Source organism: Homarus americanus, unplaced genomic scaffold (assembly GCF_018991925.1).
Source record: "Homarus americanus isolate GMGI-L3 unplaced genomic scaffold, GMGI_Hamer_2.0 scaffold28, whole genome shotgun sequence".
Lineage (NCBI taxonomy): Eukaryota > Metazoa > Arthropoda > Malacostraca > Decapoda > Nephropidae > Homarus > Homarus americanus.
The window spans coordinates 2,002,023-2,027,471 of NW_024742238.1; the positions used below are offsets into that span (position 1 = coordinate 2,002,023).

The window sequence follows — 25,449 nt, forward strand, 5'->3', positions numbered from 1 at the left end:
GGAAACTTTTCCCAGTAACCGGGGGTAAGGAAGTGCTCTGCATCAATTGTTCTGGCTAACTGGAATATCACTTTATTGTTTAAACATTATTGTGTAAATCAATAAAACTATAGGTATATAAAGTCTTATTTGTTTTATTTTATGAAAAAATATATAGGCTGAAATATGTGGCAACACATACATTTATAAAAGTAAATATTAGTTAATTAATTAAAAATACATTGATTAAAAATACAGTGTTGCAAAACAAGGTGTAAAAATTCCATACACCTTTTCTATCAGGGCTAGCCACAACTACAAAATCTGAAAGATTGCATTGGTCAAATTTGAGGTCTGGATCCGGCCCTGTTCATAAATCATTCCTCCCAAAGTCAAACTCTCAAAACAATCATACAGCCTTAACATTCTTGCTTGTGTAAAAAAAATATCTCTCCAGGTTGTTTTCAAGGCAATTCATTTTTTTTTTCATAAATTATCCAACCTCTACATTACCTTCAAGGGATGTTTCAGCAATTACACATCTGGTAGATACACAAAAATCTTTCAAATGGGGACTATGAACCACTCCCCCATACCTTCCCTATGAAGCGTCTCAAGTCACTTACCACCATTAACATGTATCAACTGATGAGTCACACAGGCACAATCATATGACCTTGCTAAGCTTGGGCAATCCCTGTGAATTATTACACATCCCCATTCCTCAGTTGGTCTCACAGTGCCTTATGTCATAATGGTACTAACCACCACTAGGTCAGCAACCTAAATTTACCTGTCACCAACAGTCACAAGAATAAATACTTTAACTTTTATCCTCTACACCACTGATCAGCTCGTTAGCCGCTTGGGCGATCGGTCAAGTCTCTGTTACTTTCCCTTTTCTTTTATCCTCTTCACCAAATGATCGGCTCGTTAGCCGCTTGGGCGATCGGTCACGTCTCTGTTACGCACTGTTGGCAGGTACTGGGCATGCACCGGCTCCTGAATGTACCTGAACCCGCTCCAGTGTTGGTCAAGTTTTGTCTTGAAAGAGCTCACACTCGGTGATGTCACAACACTTTCTGGTAGATTGTTCCACAAGTTCACAACTCTCACTCCAAAAAAGTTTGCCTTCACAGTTGTCTGGACTTGCGGCTTCTTCAATCTTGAGCTGTGACCCCTTGTTGGGCGAGTGTCCGCCAGCTCCAAGTAAGGACACTCGACTGAGTAGTGCTCCTTAAGATGTTTATACACCTCAACTAGGTAACACCTTGCCCGTCTGTAGTATAAGCTAGGCAAGTTAAGGCGCTCCAATCTCTCATGGTAGCTGAGGTGCCGAAGTGCAGACACCAGTCTGGTGGCCCTCCTTTGAACATTTTCAAGCAACTGACAGTCCCTAGCATATCTCGGGGACCAGACGGGGTGACAGTACTCCAAATGGGGAAGCACTTCACTCTTGAAGATCGTTAAGAATGACGAACAGTCTAGATATCTGAACGAACTTCTTATAAGACCTAATAATTTATTTGCCTGATTTACCTTCTTCTTGCAATGGCCCAAGAACTTCAGCTCATTGTCAACATACCCAACTAGGTCCTTGTCACATTGTCTCAACTAATGCTGTTTCTTCATCCCATTGGGACATATGATACGCCTACTTACCGTTGGTACGCCCCAGGTGCATCCTCTTACACTTTGTGACATTGAATTTCAGCAGCCATTTCTTAAACCATTCTTGGAGCCCACAGAGGTCCTTCTGCAGCTCTTCACAGTCTGCTTGGTTCTTGATTTCCCGAAATAACTTGGTGTCATCGGCAAACATTTGTATGGAGGCGTGTACAACGTCAGGCATGTCATTCATGAAACAAACAAACAACAGCCAAAAATGCAATTCCACTTATACACTATTGCTCATAACATCCATAACATCTGCCCAACACAGCTTTCATAGCAGATATCCGGGAGCAACCAGTAATTGACAACGAATACCTGAGATTCATTGGCTTCACACACACACACATGGTGCATGGGCTAAAATGACAATAGAGTAATATGTATACTTGTAAATCATATAGGAATATTTGTATACTACAGTACATATCCCACGCATCCTAAGATCACACACTCATACTCTTCTTCTACAGTACTGTACTGTACTGTAAGCCAAACTTTGCCAAAACTTTATTTTGTTTTTATTCTTACTCTGAGGAAATAGTCCGCCCTTTACAATAGCTCATCAAATCTATGCCTTATCGTAGATTTTACCATTGCTCTTTCATAAGCTTTTATCCAGTTCACTTGGTTTTATGCCAAGGGTTACTTTAATGTGCAGTATAAATTGATTGAGGCGTCTATACACTCAAATCAATCTACTGAGCATAATTACCTAAGCCCATAGACAATAGCTTTAAATATATTCCTCACTATACCAAGTGTTTGTTCACCATTTCATTTGGAAACAAATAAATAAGAAATAAATAAATACGGCATGTGCTTCATATCCTTTCTGGATTCAACTTCCAATTTATCTTCCAATGGCAAATTTTTTCTTAAATGACACATCTATATCATTCATTTCAACTTCACCACTCAGTCTAAAGTAATAACTCCATTATCATCATTCTTGTTTCCCTGATGACTGTCACCATCAGGTAGTTCAAGAGGTAATCTCTCCTTTCTCCATGATCTCAGCTCTGAGGTAATGTTGGAAAGAAGAATTAAACCTGAGAATAGATACTTCTGAGAATTTCCAATAATGGTTCTTTTGGCACGAAATCCTAATCTGCCAAGATACTTGACTGCAGAGTGAGGAGGTGCAGCAAGAAGATTATTTTTTTTACAAAAGACAGTGTAGGCCAGAAGAAGAACTTCTTTAGTAACAATATCTTTTTTATTCCCAGTAATTTTTATCTTCTTGCGGAAAAATTTTGCTAATGAACTTCTCTCAAGATATTTACTGGGTTTATCATGATTATCATCATCTGGGTCTGTCTCCTCACTATCAGAATCTGGAATATTTGTCTCTGGAGTCAGTTCTGAGTTGGTTGAAGGATTTTTTTGAAGTTGCTTATCACAAAGAATTTTTTCATTCCCGGGCACATCTGTCTCTGGTTGCCGAGTACATTCCTTCGGTGAACTACTGTCACTGTCCCTGTCAAAATTATCTTCCAAAAGGTTTAACCCACGAAAAACATAATGGCTCGATTTGCATCCAATCCATTCTTCAACAGTCACTCCCAGTTCCTTAAGGTATGATTGGATGTATGCCATCCCTGCAGCTTGTGAATCATGTCGATTACAAAATGCTGCATATGCTGACATCAATTCCTGCTGAAGAATAACATTACTTTTCTTCCTAGTAACACGCAAATGCAGCAGGAAGAATGCCTCAAATGACTGTCGGCCATGATTCTGCCACATATGGGCTAGTCCCATGGGTTCAGCTATAATCATGCTAGATTTTTCATGAAGTGATGCTACATGAGAATGGACCTGAGGTGGATTAGTTTTGCTACTTTTCTCAATGAAAGAATTGCACTTTTTTGAATTTGAATTAGAAGAATTGTTTTTGTTTGGGGTAACTGCTTTGAGACCATCAAATATTACAATATTTGGGATTGAATCTGGGGGTTCATCAGTCTGCATGACTAATCGACAAAATTTGAATTCATTTCCATCAGTTTTTCTTATGGAAACTCCTAAAAACCAAAGATGAAACACAATTGACACCACCAAGGCAATCTGGTAATTGTGAACACGGCAGAATGTTGTGTAAGTTGAAAACAGATGACTTTGGGTCACCTGGTCAGTAACACTGTCAGTGATTGTCAAATGTTTGTGACAGAAGGTTTCAAATGACACACGACCTAAGTACTGCCATGGAAAAGTTGGTAATACTGATCTTAAAGATGTGTCTTTGCATGAACGAACAGCCCTTGCACGACTCCCTTCAACCGGTTGAACCTTAAAAAATTTGATACCCTGAGGCTGGGATGATGAAGAAAGAACATTGGCTTTTCCTATGGCAAGAATATTCCTTTCCTTGTCCACCGTGCAATCCAAAATGATACCAAGGAAATATTTCTGAGATGTTACATCCATTTCATTGGCACGTGTCTCATGCAACCCCAAATATGCAAGATGACAAATAATGTCATTTAGCTTTGCAATATCTGTTTTCTTCTTGTTACAGAATGTTTTGTATTCCTGGTAGAGGTAATCCTCATTTAAGCAGTCCATCTTACTTCCAGTGACTTGCAGTTGTTGAGAGAAGAAGGCCTCAAAAGACTGATGTCCAGAGTATTTCACTGAGAAGGACTGCACGTAAGACTGGTACAGGCTGTAAAATACGTAACAAAAATAAGTAAAGAAACTTTATGTAAAGCTATATAACAATGAATGATTAAACACACAAAGCTAAAGGTGAGTCTAAAGTCATATCAGCAAGCCAAAAAAAAAAGTTATCATGCAAGCTTTTTCATTCCAACAAAACAAACCATATCAGTTTTAAGTACTGTACTGTATATCAAACAGTTCTACAATATGGTACTGTTTAGTACTGTCTAGTCTAGTCTAGTAGTGATATCTCCATTAGCCGGAACAATTGGTGCAGAGCACTTCCGGGAATGAGAGATTTCCAGGTAATGAGACGACTTTCTCAAAGCTGGAAAAAAAAATGCCCTGATTTTCATCTTTCAAACCTGGAATAAAAATCCCCCATCCCCAGAATTTTCCGAGTACCAGGAAATTTTTCCCAGTACAGTGACCCTCTCGTTTAACGAACACCTCGGTTAACGTAATTTCGATTAACGAACTGCCTTCCATAAGGATCTTCAATTCGTTAACGAAAAAAATTTCGCTTAACGAACTTCTTACGAACCGACCTCAACATGTTTTCGCTTGCACTGACCGGGCAACCAGCTTTAGTATCAGTCCGCCAATACATTAATCGGTTCTAGGGCTTAAATTCCTTACTATTTTTGTAAATATCAAGAAGTTTATACTATTCAATTATTTTAAAAGTTTAATATTAACTTTTTTAGTCATTTTAACAATTATTGAACATAATTGAAGGTAAAGTGACTAGTTTAATGCGCGGCATCCAGCCTCTTAACACAGCAAACAGGCGTCAGTCTCTCTCTGTTTTCACTGGAGGTAACATCTTGCTTGAGACTCTCTTCAACTAAACGCTTTTTTTCTGTGTTTCCAAGCAAATTATTGGTCATTTTGAAAATTATTTTACATATTGACAATATATAGTGCAGTGCAGTGTTATTTTAAAGAAAATATTCTTTATTTACAGCTAGTTTAACTTTGAAAAATACGTGTTGCCATTGTTTGAATCCAGCATGGGGCCTAAGAGATCAAGAAAAGTGATTTCAATCCAAATGAAGCAGGAAATAATAAAAAAACACGAACAAGGTATTAAATCAAATGCGCTATGCAAAGAATATGGCATGTCGGCATCAACTGTGTCGACAATTCTTGCACAAAAAGACAAATTTAAGGAAGTGAACGTGAGAGACAAATCTACAAGAGTGTTTAAAAGTAGATCCCTAATCGTAGAAACTGAGAGGTTACTTATCATCTGGATTAGGGAAAAACAGATGAAAGGTGATTCAGTTTCTGGTGATTTCATTTGTGAAAGAGCCAGGGAGATTTATGAACATTTAAAGACAGATCAACCTAGTTCTTCAGGAACAGAATTTGAAGATTTTCGGGCTAGCAAAGGCTGGTTCGAAAAATTTAAGAAAAGAAGTGACATTTTAAGTGTTGTTAGGCATGGTGAAGCTGCTAGTGCTGATAAAGAAGGGGCAGCAAAGTTTTTAATTGAATTTAAAAAACTGATGGAAGAAGAAAATTATCTTCCACAGCAAGTTTTCAATGTTGACGAAACTGGGCTGTTCTGGAAAAAGATGCCCAAAAGAACATTCATCACCAAGGATGAAGCCTCTTTACCTGGGCATAAACCCATGAAAGACCGTCTCACTCTATTGCTTGGTGCCAATGCTTCAGGGGATTTCCGACTGAAGCCTATGCTTGTCTACCACTCTGAAAACCCCAGGGTGTTCAAGCAACAGAAAGTGGTAAGAACAATGCTTGGAGTTTATTGGAAGTCCAACCGTAAGGCATGGGTGACAAGACAGTTCTTTAATGAATGGGCTATTGATGTGTTTTGCCCCTCTGTCAAGAGCTACCTAACCACCAATAAACTTCCTTTAAAGGCTCTTCTCCTCATGGATAATGCTCCTGGTCATGACCCTGACCTTGCCAGAAATTTGGAGTATAAATTTGACTTTGTGAAAGTGTTGTTTTTGCCTCCAAACACTACATCACTCATACAGCCAATGGACCAGAATGTGATCAGCAACTTCAAGAAGTTGTACATGAAGAAAATGTTTAGGAGGTGTCATCAGGCAACTTCCATTGATCCTGAACTAACACTGAAACAGTTCTGGAAGACACAATTCAACGTCCTGGAGGCTGTAAAATTGATTGTGTCATCATGGCAAGAAGTCTCCAATAGAACCCTCAATTCTTCATGGAAAGCACTGTGGCCATCAGTAGTCCATGATTTTGAGGGATTTGAGGATGACACAGAGTTGGACCAGGAGATTGTGTCCATTGGTCAGTCATTGGGTCTTGAAGTGGAGGAGAAGGATGTGGAAGAGCTTGTGATGTCTCATGAGGAGGAACTTACTCCTAATGACTTGAAGGAACTGGATGAGATGTTACGGGTAGAGGCTGACAGTGGTGAGGAGGAAATTGAAAGTGATGACCATATGTCAGCTACACAGTTGAAAGATGTGATTTACCACTGGGAGAAGTTCAGGGAACTGGCTTCAAAGCACCCAGAAGTGGAAAAAACTGAACTAACTTTGTGTCATGTTGAGGACTCAGTGGTCTCCTTCTTTAAACATAAGTTAATGGTGAGGAGGACAGATGCCCCACAGACCACAATTGACACTTTCTTCAGTAAAAGGCAGAGGGAACAAGATGCTAGCCCTCAGCCTTCCACTTCAAGAAGGAGAGAGGATGTTCATGGTGGAGAATCTGTCAGTCCAGAGGTTCCTGACATTTTCATGGAAGGTGACTCACCTTCCAAGAAGCAGTAAAATGCTTCTCCTCCACCTCCACTTCCTTCTCTTCTCCCTTCTCCTCCTGCACCTCCCACTTCAAATGCACATCATCACCATCATCCAGGAGCCTTCTACATACACACCTCAAAGTAAGTAAATTTTTCCGCCATTTTTGTTGAAGTTAGGAAATTTTCGGTGAGCTGGAACCAATTACCCAAAAACCCATTGAAACAATGGTTTCGGTTAACGAACGTTTCGGTTAACGAACGACCTTCTGGAACGGATTGAGTTCGTTAACCGAGGGGCCACTGTATATATATATATATATATATATATATATATATATATATATATATATATATATATATATATATATATATATATATATATATATATATATATATATATATATATATATACAGTATATATAAAATATAATATAATATAATATATATTTATATACACACACATACATACAGTGGTCCCTCGGTTATTTAACAGTTCGGTTAACGAATTACCGTCCATAAGAATCTTGAATTCAGTTAACGAACAAAAATTCAATTTATGAAATCCTAAGGAACATCATGTTTTGTTGTGAGCATCAGCTGATGGGCTAGTCTGCCAATTCAGTAATCTGTTCTATGTTTACATTTGTTTCCAGTGGAGTAAATATCAAGAAACTTTTGCTTATTAATATTTTTGCATTTTTTATATTAAAATTATTAATCATTTTACAATGTAGTTAACATATTGACAATACTGTATATGGAGTACAGGGAACTAGTTTTTTGTGCGCCCATCAGCCGCTTGACTCAGCCACCAGGCGTCAGTTTGGCTTTGTTGACAGTGGAGTGAACATCGAGTTTGTTGGCGTCTTGAATATTTTTGCATTTTTACATTAAAATTATTGGTCATTCTGAAATTTAGTTAACATATTATAATATATAGTGCAGTGCAGTGTTGATTTAAATAAAATAATCTTGAATTACACCTAGTGAACTTAAAATTTTATTGGTGAAATTACTGCATCAAGCATGGGTCCCCTGAAAGGTGATTTCTCCTCCATCCCAACTTCCGTCTCTTCTCCCTTCTCCTCCACCCCCACTTCTAATTCCCATCATCATCATCAACCAGGAACCTTCTACATACACACCTCAAAGTAAGTGTACTGTACTGCATTTATTTTTTTTACTTTGTATGTACTTTCCTGTGAGCTGGAACCAATTACCCAATATCCCATTGAAACAATGGACTCGGTTAATGAAATTTTCGGTAAATGAACGACTCTGTGGAACGAATTGTGTTCGTTAACCGAGGGACCACTGTATTACCTTAACGCTCGCTGTTTTAAAGCTTGCGTCCCTCAGAAACTCATGGATTGCCATGGAAAATAAATAAATTAATCTGAGGCTGTGTGCCAGGGATCAAGAGGAGTCAACACTACAAGACAGTACAGAGCACCATATTTCCCAGGTCACAAGATGCACCCTATAATTAGCAAAGTATATTTGGATAAAAGAATTTTTGCAGAGTTAATAGCTTACTGTACTGGCAAAGTCAAATCACTGGCTATATGGTACTGTATCATGTTTCTCACTACCACAGCTCACTATCACTTTGTGGACCTATTATCAAACATTTGTTGATAATATTTTTAATAAAATTTACTTAATTTAATGCAAAAGGATATAATTATATGTAAAGGTACCTACGGTATACACATTACAAATACTGTACTCATCGGAACTGTCCAGTCCAGGGATTGTTTACATCCTGTGCACCAGATCAGCTGACGTTTCAGAGGTATTGTCTTTGCATTGTCACTACCACAACTAACTATCACTGTTGGACCTAATGTCCATACAGTATTATTTAATGTTTATGTTTATTTATTATGTTATTTCATATTTATTATATTGTCTTATGCATACATGCAGTAATGTTGTTATACATGTGCATATAGCTAGACCTGTAGTGGTCCCTCGATTAACGACCACAACTGGTTCCACAGAGTCTGTTGTTAACCAAAAATTTTGTTAACTGAATCTATTATTTCAATGGGATATTGGGTAATTGGTTCCAACTCACAGAAAAAGTACACACAAAGTACTGAGGGACAACCAAAACTAAATTTAGTCACTCAATTTGCTCACCGAGCCAAGATATATAAATACCGAAGGTAAAATCCTGGTGGCACTTAATATTTCAGCTATTATAACACAAATTAGCGGAGCCTTCTTTGTGTGCGTTTACAGCTGAGTCACCAGGCAAGAAGATGATGGCAGTGATGCGGATGCTGGCGGGTGCGGGAGGGAGTTTTGAGAATTGCAATTAAATACCGGGTAGCGACGTGTCCTCCTAATATTATGTATTTAAATAATTATTAGATGTTTTAATTGCCTGTATGTTGGTCTGGCGAGTTAATGCAAGGCATATACATATGCAGGTACAAAGCTAGACATCACATTCTGGATTGAACAAAAATATGGAATTTTCTGGTGAAAAGGGAGGGTCCGGACCCCAGGACACGCCCTTGCTAAGGGACTCTTAAGGTGGAGTGGACACATCAACTTGGGTCCCACACAGTCTTTGGGGAGTCTGAAGAGTCTGGACTGGACGTGTAGCCTTCGTCCTAGCCTTAAAGATGGTGAGTAGAATGCTTGCCAGACATTTTCAAAGTTACACTACTCACTTCACAGGAACACGATAATAATGATGGGGATGCAATTCGTTCATGGAAAATAGTAAGAAATGTTGCGATGGAGGTGTGTTAGAGGATTAGTGGGTCATGTTACTGACCTGACCTGATCAATGTCAGATGGAGGTGAGATGGGGCAGTTTCATGCAATGTCAGGTCACTCAGTATCAGGGTGGGAAATTAGTGGGTTACATGACCTTAAGATGTCTTGAATAAATACAAAAACTTAAGTAGTAAATATATTTAAGGCTTGCAAAAAAAAAGTGTACTGTATAAACTTTAATTCACAACACATGATCTAATCATATAAGAGAGATGACTTTGATACCATCATGATCTTGAATAATTTCTCTACAAGACAGTTTCAATAAAAGGTCCTAAAACATAATATTTTGACACTATATAATGATGGGGATCCAATTCTATAAAAAAAAAAAATATATTGATACCAGTCTGTAAAATCAGTTGTTATTAAGTTAGATTCTTTTTTTATTAAAAGAATTCTGAATAATTTATCTATAATTTGGGTTAAATAGATATACTCTATTTAAAAACTAAAAATCTCTATGATATGAGCGTGCGAGGCACCTCGTGAATGGAGTCTGTGTGCGCCACAGCTAAATTCTCCACCGTTTTCCCAAGTGTAGACGCATCTCACGAGGACTGACACGAGCTGTTTTCATTTACACACACACCACTATACACATCCAATACATTATAAATAAACAAAATAATGTATATTACTACTGTACTGTACTGTCATCTTGAGCCTCCAGTAGGACTTTGCTGTCCAATCTCCTAAATGTAATACACAACTGTAATCACTTTTTACATCTTTTAACACTTGTGATGAAGGTGTGGTAGGGGATTAGTGGTCTCATATTACTGACCTTCTGATACAATGTCAGGTCACCCATTGTTGGGAGTGGGGTATCAGAGTGAAAGCACTTCAGTCACTAAAACAGGGAAAGCACTTCACAGCTACAGTGATATCCCCGTTAGCCGGAACAATTGGTGAAGAGCACTTCCGGGAATGAGAGATTTCCGGGTAACTAGACGACTCCCTCAAAGCCGGAAAAAAATCCCTCATCCCCGGAATTTTCAGGGTAACGGAAAAATGTTCTCGGAAGTTCCAGAAATTGCCCATTACATCATCTCTCGAACCCGGAAAAATATCCCTAATCCCGGAAATTTCCGGGTAACGGAAAATTTTTCTCGGAATTTCTAGAAATGCCTCTGATTTTCATCTCTCAAACCTGGAAAAAAAAAAGTCCCCCATTCCTAAAATTTTCTGGATATCGGGAAAATTTTCTCAGAATTTTCCGGAAAATGTGCCCCTCAGAATATTATTCCCAAAGCCGGAATTTTCCGGAAAATTCCGGCTTTGGGAACTATTTTCCGAGAAAATTTCAATTCCGGCTATCGGAGAGTTCCAGGTTTGAGGGATTCCCGCTGTCGGAGATATTACTGTACTGTACTAAAAAAAGTACAATGCAATGTGAACTTTAGTGATGTCCTCTCACTGTAAGGTAAAAAACAACACCGATGATCACTGGTGTACCCAAAAATAGACAATACCTGGACTGCAGTTCACCAGATGGCTACAGGACAGCGTTCGGGTAAATGATGCCTCAGCTGACAAATGAAGTGAGTGGTGCCTTCCATAGCCTGACTTGGCGGCATAATGAATATCGTTAATACGAGTTTGTTTACAACTCAAATATGGAAGTGGTCTTTATATCAACATCGTCAACACGAATTATCGTAGATTGGGATATTGTAAATAGAGGTTTACCTGTACAGTATATTGTACTGTACTCACCAGCAGATGCTGTCATCTTGAGCCTAGAGTAGGCAGACACTGTCCATTCTGCTGAATGTAAAACCTGTACATAATTATAATCACTTTTTAATGTCTTAACACTTGCAATGGAGGTGGGCAAAGGGATAAGTGGGTCATGTTACTGACCTGATGCCAGGGTGAGGGATTAGTGGGTCTCATGACCTGAAGATAAATTGAATAAAGATGGAAGCTAAAGTGCTCCAATGTTTCCCACTTATTAAATGTACAGTACAATACCTGTATATGTAACTGTAATCACTTCTTTTATCTTACTACTGCTTTAACAATGTAATCTTGGCTAATTTTGTTCTGGTACCATAATGTGCATTACTGAACAACACAAACTCTTCACTAAAACAGAAGCTACTGAAGCCTTCTACAATGACAGCAGGATAAGAAATAAGCAATCCAAGCAGCTGGGTCACCCATGCGCCTGACACGTGGGAAAACGTTGGAGCATGATGCAATATTTTGGAACTTCCGGAAATTTATTCTCAGGTCCAGAACGTAGAAGTTTGGAGAGATTTTCTCAGATTTTTCTCTGAAAAATGCACCTGATTTACATCCTGAGAAATTCAATCACAGACCCAGAATGAAGAGAGTTTTCCCAAAAATTATCCGGCCCGATTTCAATTCCGGCTATTGGAGAGTTCCGAGTATCGGGGATTCCGGCTAATGGAGAGATTACTACTGCTATGTCTTGCCATCACATTTTGGCAATAAAACCCTTGTTGACAAATGGTTGCCAGTGATCCTGCATCAGTGTACTAGAGATTGAATGCATCACCTATCAACATCACTTATAACAAATGTGATGTCACAACCCCATGATTTTTCCATGAGTCAGGTCCATATAAGGCCTGGTCCGCTTGATTCTCAAAACTCACTCCCTCAAATTCACCCTCTGCTTCCCTCCTTCAACAGCCTATGTGTGGAACTCCAAAGTCGTTGCCTCATATCTGTTGCCTTACTGCTAAGTGATCTTCATGTATTTTATCTCTCGTCCCAGTGACCTTTTCAGCCTTGATACTTACGTGCTACTTAAGTGATACTTATGTGCTCATATGTGACTTACATACTTTTATGAGAGCCATTATATGGGACCAACACAGTGCTCTTATTACTATGTCTATTATGCCATTTACCCCTTTAAATTCTTGTGCATTTTGACTATACTGTACCTGGCATTTCGTCATGACTCGACCTATCCAGTTGATGTAATTTGCATATATATTAATGTTAAGATTAATTATTTAATTATAAGTAAATAATTGTTGAAGCATGTTTAACTACCCTCCCAATACCTGATTTCAAAGAATTACTGACTACTGTATTACTTTTCAGATACAGTACAGTACTTAAATTCACTGGAACACACTGCATTTTGTACGTACATCAAACATGTAATATGGAGCCACAAAAAAACATAGCTTACACTACAACTGTTCATCATAAGTCCAAAATGAATAACATAACTAAATACTGTACCAGCCAAATATGAAAGACAAATTTCATACCTCCGTGTCAGCATATCCTGAGGTTGTTGAAGTGCAGAGGCCTTTGAAGGTGGCAATGACTCTGTTTTCAATGAGTTCTCCTCTGTAGCCAGTAAGGGTGGCACAGTATCTATCTCAAGAGGATCTCTATCTGACTGCACCATTTGAAGAGCAATATCCACCTCCTGTGGATCCACTTTTGACAAGGGCAGAGATGTATCTGTCCTCAATGGGTCCTTCTCCAAAAGCTCTAGGGAATCCTCTTCTAAATGTACCAAGGTTGGGGCAGTGTTTGTCTCCAATGGGTCCTCTTCTGACAAAGGCAGGTGAAGGGCTGTTTCTACTTCCAGTGGATCTTTCTCTGGTGCTGGCACAGCTTTTTTTATTCTTAATGGATCCTCTTCTGACACAACTGTCTCTGTCACCGGTGGATTCTCTTCAGAAATAACTGTCGCCAGTGGATCCTCCTCTGACACCTGCATGGTGTCAACTTTTTCCATGTCCAATGAATCCTCTTTTGACATTAGCAAAGATACAAGTGTTTCCCTCCCCAGTGGATCCCCTTTTGATACAAAAATGGTTGAGGGCATCTCTGCCACTAACAGGTCCTCCTTTAACACCTGCAAGGATGAGATTGTTTCCATCCCTGGAGAGTCCTCTTCTGTTAACATTAGTGGTGAAAAATTCTCCATCTCAAGTGATTCTTCCCCTTTCAACTGGCTGGAGACATCAGGAAAGTGATGGGCATCTGGATCAACTTCTCTCTCCCTAGCCCTTGTCCTGTATGTCTTCTCATGGTTCCATCTTCTTTTATTTGTTCCCATCTTTTTTATCACTGAAGTTCTTGTATTTTTAGGTCCCATCTATAAAAGAAGTGTCATAGTATAGTACATTGGAAGTGTTAAGGGTAGATCATAACAACAAATTACTGTCTCCATTTTAAGACAGAAAGCCAGTTTGTGTCTAAATTATATGGTACTGGTACCTAAAAATACAGATTCAAATTATAATAGAAAATCTTATTAACCTTTAAATAAATACAAATTCACTATAATTACAGGTAGTTTAATGATTATCTGTGTCTCCAAACTTCAGAAATCTCAAAACTAGCCCCATCTAACCCAAGTACTGAAGTTAAAATATGCTTGACATAGTTCAAATGCACCTGGATTGTTTGGGTAAAACATGGCTGATTATTTCCTGGCATAGCCACATGGTTGTAAATAAAAACAATATTTTATTTTAACAACACCAAGAGGCATAATGGACAACATCTGACCTCAGTGACACAGCCGTTGAGTGACATGTCTTTACTGTGGAGTCTTAATGTTCACAGAGCTTATGCAAGTGAAAATTGACTACGAAGAAGTTTGCAAATGGCTGTCACTCTACTCCAAAAAATTTACAGGTAGGAAGAATAATAGATAGTAGCATTTGTAAGTGTTGGGAAACAGTTACAGTCTAGCACATAGTGGGTCAGGCTAATGCTATACTGTTACCATGGGCTCAGGTTATTACTTGTAGCTTTTAATAAACAATGCTTTATTATATTAACAATTTATTCACTTATTTTCTTGAATCACATGAAGATTAACCCCCCTAATTTCACCTGATCACATTAAACACCCTATCACTGCCTGAGAGGGGATAAGGATAAGGTTCTGTTAACATTAGGGTGTTTTATCTTGAAATAAAATAAACAAGGGATAATCTTCACACAATCCATTTCTTTAGCTATCAATTATGATCAAGGCTTTAGTGACAAAAAGATTATAGTTCAAATAGTAGTACAGTTTTTAATTCTGAGGTCATTTAGGGTCTGAAATCTCTAACCTCTGTCATATATCCCCAAACTTTATTTATTTATTATATTTTTTTTTTTACGGGCATTAGTCCACCCGGGCACAGGTTATTTTATAACGACCCACATCAAGGATTGGGGGGCAAATATACAGTATACTACTACAGGTACTACTACTACTTTTTCTTTTCTTTTTTTTAAATGTGGCCTCCAGCCTCCCCCAATAGCCACACCTTCGCCACCATTTAATTACCTTAATATTAAATATCCTAATACATAAGTAGCTATCCTATCTGTGTTAAATTAGTTGAGCCGCAGATCTATGCAGCATTCAGTGACAGTAGCCTCATAGTCAATATCTGCAGCAGTTGTCGGAGTTGGGGCAGAAGCTCTTGTTCCCCTGAGGCAGAGCAAAGCCAACCGAAGGAGAGAGAAAGACAGTCGACATCTCATCCAGGCTGTAACATAACTTCTGGGCTGCTGCTTCTATTCGGAGATCAACTCCGCGAGTCTGGCGTAGAAACATCTTGCACTTGGTCCCATCCCACCAGAGGTTGTGAACACTAGAGGAGTGAAGCTGCCTTGATCAACGTTTTGAATTCTCTCCCCATATGCCCTTCTCTTGTCGTTCTCGTTCCTCCTATGTGCAGCATCGAGAGCTAGGTTACGGTGACATGCGCCATGGGATAAAAAATCCTGATGTCGAAGAAAGCTCGCTGTCCCCGCGTCCAGAATCCTCGAGCACTGACGTCCACACGGGCTTCGTTAGATGTGTTTGAAGTCCTGTGTTGGAAGATCTCACCGTCCAATGGAAGGAGGGTCGGTTCTACCATGACATCCCGGCAGATTTCCTTCAACATATTTGCTGTGAGATCCCTTACCTCGTCATGCCTCATGCATATGAAGCCCCCCTTCTTGCACACCATGGCGTGATCGCCATCATAGGAAGAGCCACACACGCATTGGGAGGGCAAACCTTCTACTGGCCGACCGTACCTTAGAGCAATGGCATCTGTAAATTCTTGTTTATTAAGACTGAAACCATTTGCCCTTATCGGTAACGTAGTTAACCAGTTCGAGGCGCCCACCTCCTGCGCTATAGCTACTTTTTTTTCAAATTTTCTGGTACCTGCAGCAATAGTTGCTGCAACTTATCATTTTGGCAGTGCTGTCTACTACTACTACTACTACTACTACTACTACTACTACTACTACTACTACTAATAATAATAATAATAATAACAATAAATAATACTACTACAGGTTGTACCTCTCTAGTCCGGCAACCTCAGGACCTGACCGGTGCCGGACCATGGAAATTGCCGTACCATGGAAATTCACCCTTTTCCTGGATAGATAGTGAATTGTGCTTATGCCTGGAAGCACTAGCACCACTTTCTCTGCGTCATGGTCTCTTTGAAGACATATTGAAGGGTTAAATGTCGTATAGTAGCTTCTCAAATTTCGCGAGTTTTTAATTCTTAATTTATTTTATTGAAACACACAAAAAAATAAATAAATAAAAATTTTGACGGCGGAAACTTGAATTTCGACGGGTTTGAACGGCCAGCCAACGTGCAGACGACGTGCATAATCGTGTAAACAGCGTCATTTCTCTTATGTACAAGAGATTCATTATTGTTTATTACTGAATGTCTTTTTTATCGAATTAATGTTTATGTGTGCAAAATGAGCAATAAAATTCATTAATAATACGTAGAATATTAAAACACACGAGGAAATGACACAACATTGTTTTCGTTGATTACAAAACCAGTGACTGACTGGTTCTACATATAAAACTGAAGAAAATAAGACCTTGGTTGTAGCTGTAGTAAAATTAATATGGTTGTTTTAAGTAATGTTATTTAATGTTAATAAATGGAACAATAGAAGTAGCTGACGATAATGGTAAAGGAAAAAGAGATCGCATATGTAAGTGCGCATGCGCACACGTGAAAACATATCGTCATTACATTACATAAGAATATGAAAGCAACACTTATTTACTGTTCATATATATTTTAATTAATGTTTCTGAATTTGTTTTTATTGAATTAATGTACGTGTGTGCAAAATTAACAATACAATTTATTAATAATACGTGGAATATTAGAGGAGACGAGACGGCTGCCGGCATTGTTTATGTTAAAGCTTACGAAACCAGTGACTGATTGGTTCTACATATAAAACTGAAGAAAATAAGACCCTGAGTTTAGCTGTAGTAAAATTAATGTAAAAAATGAATATGGTTGCTTGAAGTACCTGTAATGTTATTTAATGTTAATAAATGGAACAATATAAGTAGCTAACCATTAATGGTAAAAAAAAAAGTGAGACTGCTCGTATGTAAGTGCGCACATGTGAAAATATATCGTCATTACTCTACATAAGAATATGAAAGCAACACTTATTTACTGCTCATATATATTGAAGGGTTAAATGTTGTACTCTGTATAGACAAGCAGATTCAGATTTCAGATTTGCCCCCGAGGGGGCTAGTTTATTGGGCACCCCCTTACATCCTGTGCAAGGTGAAGCGCAGAAGCGTTTACAGCGCCCAACAGGGAAGTATGAAAAGTTCATACTTGCCTTTATGACTCGTACATTAAGGGCGTAAAAGCCTGAAGGGTCATAGGTTCTGTCAAGTTACATAAAGTGAGAGAATGATGAGTGTGTGGGGGGAAAGTTCCCGGTACATTTTATCTGTTTATGGCAAAGAGTGGCAGGTCCCTAATAATGTCAAATGCCAGGCCTGTGACTAGGAGGAGGGATATCTGGTCTGGGAGGGAAGAGGCGTTGGTAACGGCTGGGATAGGCAAGCAGAGAGAGAGATTGAGTGCAGCCGAACTGCCGTATGTAAACAAAACTTAATTTCCCGGGGCTTTTTTTTTTTTTAAGGGGATTAGCCCACCCGGGCATAGGTCACTGGCCCGCATTGGGGCCTGAGGGGCAAAAATTTAATACTCCTGTAATAATAATAATAATTCAGAGAAGCAAAAAAAATAAAAAAAATAAAAAATCTGCCTATCTACCTATTGGACAAACTAAAATCGTTCCGGACCACAGAATGCCGGACTAGAGAGGTACAACCTGTAATATTAAGCCATAAATAAATACAAAAATTAAAACAAAATCAAAAGTGAGAAATAATATATGTACTGTATGTTGTGTTGTCAAAGTAAGAGAAACAATTGAGACCCTGCAACTGTGTGTAAATGAAGCAGAAAATCAGATCAGCAACCTGGGACTTGGGAGAAACAATTGAAACTCAGCAATTGTGGGTAAATGAGGCAGAAAGATAGATCAGCAACCTAAGACTTGGTCACAATTTTCGTGATGCTATATGAAAGTAGGGTCTACCATTAGACACTACTGTACATTATGCTTCCAACATCTTCCCAGGCGGTAGTATCTCCCTGTTTGGTAGCTGCCTACTACCATTGGGAGCTTACTGACCCAGGAGTCCTTTACCAACCATCCCATTGACCAGTGCTGTTTACACATCCTTGGTTTTTTTAAATTAGGCCAATTCACTTCAAGTAATGGAATCAAATGTTACAGGTTGTTTCTCTTCCTTTGACGCCACAACATACATACAGTACCTGTATATTGTTTCTCACCTTTGATCTTTTTTCATTTTTGCATTTTTTATGATTGGTTATTTAAAATAAGGCCAATTCACTTCAAGTATTGGCATCAAATTTTACCGGCTGGTGTACAGTAGTGTGAACACTAGTGACTCACTTAAGCATCTGTTATTTAACTGGAACTAATGTCGGTGAAGTTTGGGCAAATGTGTCAAGATGGAGTTATAACTAAATTAAACCTAATCTAACCCCGGCTTTTCATAAAATATGGAAATAAAAACAACGCAATTTCACTGTTTTCCAGGGGGTTATTTCTAAATTAAACCCAACTTAACCTAACCAGTTACCAAGATGGGGGAAGCAGCGAGTCATGCCATTTCACCGCTAAGAATGATAAAGTAGTGCGAACCTAGGGGGCCTAATTATCTACCAACAAAGGATTTGCCCATAAAATAAATATCATATTTACTCAGCGATGAAAACAGATGATAATACTGAGCAGATGTTCTATGGATGATAGTAGTTAAGTTGTAAAAAATAATATGATTTTTTTTATTCTAATTATAAGTAGTTTTCAATTAATAAATCACCTATAATGGGCAGGGTATGAAAAATAAGGGAATGTGGGGCAAAACACGGTGAAAAACTGATCATATGATAATAAAATTATTTCTCTACGTGTTTTGTATGATAAGAAATTAATAACTTACAATAAATATTCCGCTCTGTTTGTTTCAGTGCAACAACCGACTCACTTAGTTGAGCAAACTCTCACATCCACAAAATATGTAAAATTACACCATCTGTTTCAAGAAAGTTGCTTTCATTAGTACCAGATATCAAAGTAAGGGTTAATATTTAGAAGTTGCCAACACCTACTTATATACTGTATTGAGTCTTATATAGAGAAGAAAAAATTATTCTATGACATTTCCGTCAGAATTTTAAATTTCTCAAGTATTTCAATCAAGAAAATTACCCACAATATTAATTGTTCAAAGTGGGCAGGGCTTTAAAGTAGAGGGAATATGTTGAGTAAAATATTTAAAAAGAACACCAAACAAACCTTCAAAAACCTTACTTAACATTTCCTAACTTGTAAAAACGTTAAGAATCACTTTCGAGTTTATGGATCCTTCCCCATCTGAGCACTGAAAACAACACCAACATACTAAAAACATGAATAAGGTAAACTTTTATAGTTTGGGATTTGTAAAGGTTAGGAAAAGTTAGGAAAATACAAAAAAAAATTACAAAGCGACAAGCATGTCGTCAATATTAGCCCAAATCAATACTGTACACAGTGGTCCCTCGGTTAACGAGCGCCTCGGTTAATGAAATTTCGGATAACGAGCTACCTCCCATAAGATTCTTAAATTCGGTTAACGAGCAACCCCTCGGTTAACGAGTTTCTTACGAGCCGACCTCAACATGTTTTGGCTTGCACTGGCCGGTCAACCAGCTGTAGTATTAGTCCGCCAATACATAAATCGGCTCTAGGGCTTAAATTCCTTACTATTTTAGTATATATCAAGAAGTTTATACTATTCAATAATTTTACAAGTTTAATATTCAATTTTTTAGTCATTTTAACAATTATTGAACATAATTGAAGGTAAAGTGACTAGTTTAATGCGCGGCATCTAGCCTCTTAACACAGCAAACAGGCGTTAGTCTCTCTCTGTTTTCACTGGAGGTAACATCTTGCTTGAGACTCTCTCCAACTAAACGCTTTTTTTCTGTTTCCAAGCAAATTATTGGTCATTTTGAAATTTATTTTACATACTGTATTGACAATATATAGTGCAGTGCAGTGTTATTCTAAAGAAAATATTCTTTATTTACAACAAGTTTAACTTTGAAAAGCACGTGTTGACATTGTTTGAATCCAGCATGGGGCCGAAGAGATCAAGAAAAGCTATTTCAATCCAAACCAAGCAGGAAATCATAAAAAAAACATGAACAAGGCATTAGAACAAATGCGCTATGCAAAGAATATGGCATGTCAACATCAACTGTGTCGACAATTCTTGCACAGAAAGACAAATTTAAAGAAGTGAAAGTGGGAGACAAATCTACAAGAGTGTTTAAAAGTAGATACCTAATCGCAGAAACTGAGAGGTTACTTATCATCTGGATTAGGGAAAAACAGATGAAAGGTGATTCAGTTTCTACTGAATTCATTTGTGAAAGAGCCAGGGAGATTTACGAACATTTAAAGGCAGATCAACCTGGTTCTTCAGGCACAGAATTTGAAGATTTTCGGGCCAGCAAAGGCTGGTTCGAAAAATTTAAGAAAAGAAGTGACATTTTCAGTGTTGTTAGGCATGGTGAAGCTGCTAGTGCTGATAAAGAAGGGGCAGCAAAGTTTTTAGATGAATTTAAAAAACTGATGGAAGAAGAAAATTATCTTCCACAGCAAGTATTCAATGTGGACGAAACTGGGCTGTTCTGGAAAAAGATGCCCAAAAGAACATTCATCACCAGAGATGAAGCCTCTTTACCTGGGCATAAACCCACGAAAGACCGTCTCACTCTATTGCTTGGTGCCGATGCTTCAGGGGATTTCTGACTGAAGCCTATGCTTGTCTACCACTCTGAAAACCCCAGGGTGTTCAAGCAACAGAAAGTGGTAAGAACAAAGCTTGGAGTTTATTGGAAGTCCAACCGTAAGGCATGGGTGACAAGACAGCTCTTTAATGAATGGGCTGTTGATGTGTTTGGCCCTTCTGTCAAGAGCTACCTAACCACCAATAAACTCCCTTTAAAGGTTCTTCTCCTTATGGATAATGCTCCTGGTCATGACCCTGACCTTGCCAGCAATTTGGAGTATCAATTTGACTTTGTGAAAGTGTTGTTTTTGCCTCCAAACACTACATCAATCATACAGCCAATGGACCAAAATGTAATCAGCAACTTCAAGAAGTTGTACATGAAGAAAATGTTAAGGAGGTGTCATAAGGCAACTTCCAATGATCCTGAACTAACACTGAAACATTTCTGGAAGACACAATTCAACATCCTGGAGGCTGTAAAATTGATTGTGTCATCATGGCAAGAAGTCTCCACTAGATCCCTCAATTCTTCATGGAAAGCACTGTGGCCATCAGTAGTCCATGATTTTGAGGGATTTGAGGAAGAAACAGAGTTGGACCAGGAGATTGTGTCCATTGGTCAGTCATTGGGCCTTGAAGTGGAGGAGGAGGATGTGGAGGAGCTTGTGATGTCTCATGAGGAGGAACTTACTCCTGATGACTTGAAGCAACTGGATGAGATGTTACAGGTAGAGGCTGACAGTGGTGAGGAGGAAATTGAAAGTGATGACCATATGTCAGCTAAACAGTTGAAAGATGTGATTTACTACTGGGAGAAGTTCAGGGAACTGGCTTCAAAGCACCCAGAAGTGGAAAAAACTGAACTAACTTTGTGTCATGTTGAAGACTCAGTGGTCTCCTTCTTTAATTAAACATAAGTTAATGGTGAGGAGGACAGATGCCCCACAGACCACAATTGACACTTTCTTCAGTAAAAGGCAGAGGGAACAAGGTGCGATCCCTCAGCCTTCCACTTCAAGAAGGAGAGAGGATGTTCATGGTGGAGAATCTGTCAGTCCAGAGCAGGGGTCACCAAACTACGGCCCGCGGGCCGGATCCGGCCCGCGACGTCAGTTCATCAGGCCCGCCGACGGTACTTGAATTTGCTTGATAAAACGTATGGAACACGAGACGTTGTGATACAATTTAAATTTAAATATTATGCGGCCAGCGCTCGTCATTCTTTCAGTTATCCGGCCCACTGTGAAAAAAGTTTGGTGACCCCTGGTCCAGAGGTTCCTGACATTTTCATGGAAGGTGACTCACCTTCCAAGAAGCAGTAAAATGCTTCTCCTCCGCCTCCACTTCCTTCTCTTCTCCCTTCTCCTCCTCCACCTCCCACTTCAAATGCACATCATCATCATCATCCAGGAGCCTTCTACATACACACCTCAAAGTAAGTGAACTTTTCTACCATTTTTGTTGAATTTAGGCAATTTTCGGTGAGCTGGAACCAATTACCCAAAAACCCATTGAAACAATGGTTTCGGTTAACGAGCAACCTGCTGGAACGGATTGTGCTCGTTAACCGAGGGACCACTGTATAGTTCTGTGCTTGGTCACTACCAAACATTTACCCACGATTGTCTTCTAAAACTTAGATGGTGGGTGAGCGAGTGTGTCTGTGGAGCCATTGGATTTGTTAGCAAGTTTCATGTAGTGTATAAAGAATAAATGTATATAGGAACAATTGTAAGTTTATGTTTATGGTAGGTCCCTAATAATGTCAAGCGTAAGGACAGTCCCTTTGAGGGATATTGGTGAGTTTTTCTTTATGCACCGGTCTTGCTGTCACTGTTATTAATATGTATTTCGTAATGTTTAGACAATTCTAAGAACCTTTTCTTCTATAATATTTCAGCCGGAAATTAAGGATAACTGAAATATTAATTTTTCAATATTATTAAATTCACTCTGTCACAAGTGTCGCCATGTCTTCATCTCTGTGAGATGATGTTATAGGCGCATTATGCATGTGCAATATTGACTGACGTCATCCAGTCATGACCAATGATGTATCACCACGCAAATTCTTTTCGACCGATCACATTTGATTTTTTCAAAGGAAGTAGCCTGAGTTTTATGAGAAAGACGCTCATTCTATCCAATTCTTAGGTATCCCTGGTCCTTCCACTTCTAACTAAGGTATTGTACTTTCAGACATGGCGCGCCCCAAGTTTTAAACTACCGAAATATTTAGATTAGTTTAAGCTAGGCCTACCGGGGGTATAGGGCCAGATCCCCCGGCTAGGGGTTAGGTTAGGTTGGGTTAGGTTAGGTTGGGTTAGGTTAAGTTGGGTAAGGTTTTGTTAGGTTAGATGATTCGTTTTCGTTTTCTCCCTCACTCAAAGCCCCCGATTTCCCAGGCTCTCTCCCTATTTTTGTAGGGGGGAGGGAGGAGGGGTCTCAAAACTAGTGATTTCCGGTGGAAATGAATGTCAAATTCATTCGAAGCTCATCAAATATCATTGGAAAAACTCAATTTATAGTATCACACCGGTCTTTATTTCAATATTAAAAATAGGATTGTCCTATGTATTTTGATGAGTTTCGAACGACTTTTATATTCATTTCTATTGGAAATCACGTGTTTTAAGATACCCCACACACACACAATCATAACAGAAAAAGTGGGATTTATTTTTTAGAATAAATAACATAAATTATATTAACAAACAACCAACCAAGCAAACCTAACCTAACCTGCTGTTCATGCTCCAGACGCTAAAAGAGCGAAGACGAAGGCCCGGAGTGATAAGCAAACAAAACTTGAAAAATTAATATCTCGATTATCCTTAATATCCGGTGGAAATATCATAGAAGAAAAATGCCTAAGATTTGTGTAAACATTACGAGATACATATTTTTAATGCGGAAATAAAGACCGTTGTGATACTATAAATTCACCAAGCATATTTCTAATACCCAAAGGCAGACCGGTGCATAAGAAAAAACTGACCAGGATATTTAGTGAGGAAGGGATGTGGCGTGGTAAGCTGGAGTGAAGGGATCCATAAGCTGACAATATTATAGCAACTTAAAGAGTGGGGACTGTACCCTATTAACTCTTGGGAAAAATAAAAGTATCTAAGAATAAACCGATTTATACAGAATATTATAAATTACAAATGTTAAACTACTTGAGGTGTATGATTAGTGACTACTTACCTCCTTTTCTCACTGTATCAAACTGTCCTACTTCAAGTTACTTTATCAAATATCTCTGAATAACAAATGTAAATAATGTTCAAGCGTCCTTTTTATAATAAACATTTTCGTTTTCCTATAATTCGCTCAAAGTTATTAGCACTTCTTCCAATACGAAAAGGACAACCAATGTATATTTCAATGTGTGATTCATTAACCTTTGAACATCATATATTGCCTTAATGAACATTACGTTAGCGTCTACGTCACTATGTGCAATCAGGGTTACCAACTCGGGTCTTCAAATGTCGCTAGGCTGGTACCTAAAAGTAGCTAAATGTCGCTAAATCTTCCATGGAAAGTCGCTAGCTATTATTCCCCCCCTTCAGTAATTTGATGCAAATAATATTTTCATAATGACGACTATAATGGACGGAGTATAAATAAAATGCATTATGTATAAATAAAAATATTATTTTTTTAAAGTTTAATGTGCACACTTACCTATTATTCAAGAGTAATTGCATCCCAGTCCTCTCCGTAGTGTGAACAACTGTAGAGCTGGAAGCATGTGAAGTGCTTGGTTCAGGTTCTCTTGTAACTGTATGCCTCCACAGTCCCTATCTTTCTTAAAATATCACTAGGAAGTTCATAACTTGCACAACAGGTGTTCTGTCTTTTTAACCCATACTTTATTGTAAGAATTGCCTTTAATGTCGATAGTTTCATTTTGTTGCGCAATTTTGATTTCACAAAGTTCATATTACTAAATGTGCGCTCTACATCTGCGTTTGAATGCGGAAGAGGTAAGGCAGCGAGTGCAATTTCAGCCAGATCATGGTAAGGGTTTTCACCCAGTGGCGTAGCTAGAGTGTGTGCCGCCCGGGGCGGCCCTTGAGTTTGCCGCCGCCCCCACCCCCCCTTGACCCTACAAAAAATACATATTGCACAGTGACTCACTCTTTTATATATATATATATATATATATATATATATATATATATATATATATATATATATATATATATATATATATATTAAATAGTTTGCCTTACTGTTGTCAGACAAAAGCCACCCCGATCAAAGTAGGGGGCTTTTGTCTGGGTGGCTTTCGTCTGGGGGGCTTTTGTCTGGGTGGCTTTTGTCGGGGGGGCTTTTGTCTGTACCCCAGTGAGGATAGTGTCTTAGTATAAAATCGCAATGCTGTGAAACAAAATCTTAA

The 25,449-nt window shown here is 38.6% G+C and overlaps 1 protein-coding gene across 1 annotated transcript; it reads right to left on the reverse strand.

The window, feature by feature from the left end:
• Window positions 1–1,734: 1,734 nt before the first annotated feature.
• Window positions 1,735–24,511, reverse strand: LOC121876579. Its single transcript, XM_042381782.1, has 3 exons — window positions 24,249–24,511; window positions 13,117–13,958; window positions 1,735–4,318 (listed from the first exon to the last, which is right to left on the reverse strand). Exons 2-3 carry the CDS (start codon window positions 13,956–13,958, stop codon window positions 2,569–2,571), a joined length of 2,592 nt encoding a protein of 863 aa, XP_042237716.1. The 5' UTR covers window positions 24,249–24,511; the 3' UTR covers window positions 1,735–2,568.
• Between the last annotated feature and the right edge of the window lie 938 nt (window positions 24,512–25,449).